The sequence below is a fragment of the Lampetra planeri genome, unplaced genomic scaffold, assembly GCF_965212315.1.
Source record: "Lampetra planeri unplaced genomic scaffold, kcLamPlan1.2.h2 scaffold_1213, whole genome shotgun sequence".
NCBI lineage: Eukaryota > Metazoa > Chordata > Hyperoartia > Petromyzontiformes > Petromyzontidae > Lampetra > Lampetra planeri.
In genome coordinates this window covers 28,888-31,917 of record NW_027613928.1, presented here as the reverse complement: position 1 = coordinate 31,917, position 3,030 = coordinate 28,888, and the positions used below count along the sequence as shown (strand labels likewise).

The following is a 3,030-nucleotide window of genomic DNA, read 5'->3' as shown; positions in this document are numbered from 1 at the left end:
ATTGAACGACGAGTCTGCTCAAAACAATTTGACAAATGACTTTGATTTTTTTTTTTCTTTTCTTTTTTTTTAACTTTGGCTCTAAAATCAGAGGAGGTAATTTGTTACAGATTAGAAAAAAAAATATTTACACACACACACTCAGAGACTTTGATTAGATTAGGTCCTCATGAAAAAGTTATGGAATTCCATAAGATAAAAAAAACATTTAAAAAAGGTTTAGTTTGAACTCATGAGTTCAATCATTCAAAAGGGCCTTTCCATGTTGTTTCCCAGATGGTTTGGGGCCAAAAAGTGTCTCCTCAGAGTCCGTGGATTGTCAAGAGTCGCCCTCCAACGATCCTGTGAGGCCTGTGAGCTGTTAACCCAGCGTTTTGGAGTCTCCTTGTGACTTTCAAGCGAACAAAACCACATATTCTATTCTAGCCTGCTGTAATCCTAAACACTTGGGGAACGAGAGCTTTTAAGATTTGAGAGGAATTTATAGGCCGTTAAGTCTACAGTAAGACATTTTTCTTGGTCTGGGAAAACATTTGGCTCTTGTAAACAGTACTGCAGCAGTTGTCTCGCAGGTCTAAAGGTGAGTCAAAGGGAATGACCTCTTCAACAGTAACTACTTCTTGGAGGCAGTTCCTCTGTTTGTGCTGCCAGGTTTGTTTCCTGAACGACGAACAGGTACCTTGGATACGGGGATTCTGGTGCGAGCTGAGGGGGGAGCTTGTGTCTTTGGGAGAGAGGATTCAGCCTCCAGGACAGAGGACAGCGCTGACTGACTGGCTGGGGGTGTGGTTGGTTTGGAGCTCACCGGGATCTTTGAATCCCGGGGAAGGCTAGCACTGCCTTTTATTGAGCGGAAGGAAGAAGAGGAGGAAGAAGAAGGAGGCGTAGTCTGGGAGGTGGGGCTCAGTTTGTATTCAGAGGATGGAGAGGGGATGCTGTTTAGATCCCCGTCTCCCTCTTGTTCATCCTCTCCTTCCTCCTCGGGGTCATTGTAGAGGTCATACAGGTGGTCTCCAGAACAACTGTCACGTGACAGCGCCATCTTCTGCTTATGCTGCTGCCCACTTCCATCCGGTGTTGCTGTGGGTGTTGCGGAAGGCGTATCCCAGTAGCCCTCATCACTCAGCGGCTCTTTTTCACCAGGTGACGTGGGATGGCGGTTGTGCGTGTGAGGCATTGGCGTTTTTGCTGCCCGACCCCCCGCTCCACCGACCACAGGAATCTTACTGAGCCCCAACGCTTTCACCTGGGGCACCTTACGGTCTACTGTGGCTGACGGCAGGTGGCTGCTGGCGGGGTTTGAGGTGGCACGAGGCGGATACGTAGAGATGTGGGCGGACGAGCTGGGTTGGTGTGATCGGGGCAAAGCAGGCGAGTTGTCACCTGCCGACGGTAGCATATGCCAGAGTCCTTGCATGTCGGCATCGTCCACTCCTTCTGGACTTGCCATTTCCTCCCCGCCACCCATGTAGGCTACCACCCCACTACCGGCGCAATGCTGCTGCGGTGGAGGCGGCCCCCTGGCCCGGGCAGGGAGGGAGACAGGCACTGAGCTGTGGGGAAACGGCGAACATGGGCTGAGTCAGCTGAGAAGGTAGAGGGGGTTTGGATGGCGAGCCACGACACGTGACACTAGCGACACCGACAACTCTCCCAACAGACGCTCCCATGGTCCCACCTCCTCCCCCACTGCTGCTGCTGCTGGTGCCACTGCCCCCGTTGCCCGCTGCTCCCTCCTCATCTGCATCAGCAATTATGTCCCCACATCCCGTCAAAGAGTCGAAGCTCTTGAGGGACGTGACGTCATTGAAGAGCAGTGAGCAGAGGCGGTCCACTGAAGGTTCTGATGGCGGGTCACCTGTGCTGCAACGGTCCAAAGGGGGTGTAGTGAGGGAGGGGTGAGGCTAGAAATGGAGGCTTTGGCTTTTGTGACGGGGGGACGCTGTGGCGAGTCAGTTGGTGTGTAAGGAAGAGGGGAAACTAGTTCCACCAGATGGCCCTGGCATGGCAACACAATGTGGGGGGGTGTGATGGTAACGCTAGTAGTGGGAGTCTCAGCTTGGGGGCTACTGTCCGCCTCAGCCTTCCCATAATCCTCCTGGTGATGATGCGGAGGCGGCTCAAGGGTTAGAGTAACATCCTTTACCTTTTCAGAGTCTGCTGTGTCGTCATCCTTCGCCTTTCTCCTTTCTACTTCTTCCCCCTCTCCATCATTTGTTTTGTCCTTACGTCTCCATCGCATGCTGCTGAAAAAGCCCTTTAGGCCCCTCCCTCTTCGGACAAGCCCCCGCCCCATTTTCACTGGACCTAAAACTCCCTCGCCGCAGCAGAGAGAAGAAGCTCAGTGATTTGCTGAGAGACCTCACCGGTCCCGCCTCCAAGCCAGTGAGCCCCTCTCCTCTCTGTCCATCAGCATCGTTGTTGGCGCTTGTAAGTCCATCATGTGTTTTGCTTCTCACGAGCTCCACCGATAACGCAGAACCATTCCCGTTCACAGAATTCCCATTGTCAGAGTTTCCATTGCTCCCATTGATTGTGGCCCCTTTGTTCCTGAAGGAGAAGAAGCTGGCCATTCCAGAGCCGGTGCGTCGCTTTCCGAAGAGTTTGAAGGCAGCTTTGTTGATCTTCCCAGTGGGCTGGGGGTCACACTGAGGGGCCACAGGAGGCTCCGCACACTCCGACTGCACCTCCATTATCTAACACTCTCTCGCTCCCACTTGCTCTCTGGCTGCCCCCCGTCGTCTCTCTCTGGCTGCACATACACTCTCTCCCACCCTCTCTCTCTGAGCTGCTTCCCGGTACTCTTTCACTCCCACTCTGGCTTGTGTGACGCCTGCCTGCTGGTTTTCTCTCTCTCTCTCTCTCTCTCGCTCTCTCTCTTTCTCTCTCTCTATCTCTCTCTCCCCAAACACACATGCTGGGTGCTGCTCCGCACTGTATCCATGGCAACTGGGTGGGCTAAGAGGCTTTCGTCAATGTTGGCGGGGCGCCAGTGTCTGTCCTCTGCTCCCTCCCCCATCCCCTTCCTCC

At 53.6% G+C, this 3,030-nt stretch overlaps 1 protein-coding gene across 1 annotated transcript; it reads right to left on the bottom strand.

The window, feature by feature from the left end:
- Positions 1 to 805: 805 nt before the first annotated feature.
- Positions 806 to 2,693, bottom strand: LOC144738897 (APC membrane recruitment protein 2-like; the record flags this gene model as incomplete). Its single annotated transcript, XM_078621895.1, is given in 4 exon segments — positions 806 to 1,561; positions 1,563 to 1,904; positions 2,147 to 2,287; positions 2,289 to 2,693. Coding segments are annotated over 4 exon segments (1,644 nt in total), but the record flags the coding sequence as incomplete, so codon positions are not given.
- Between the last annotated feature and the right edge of the window lie 337 nt (positions 2,694 to 3,030).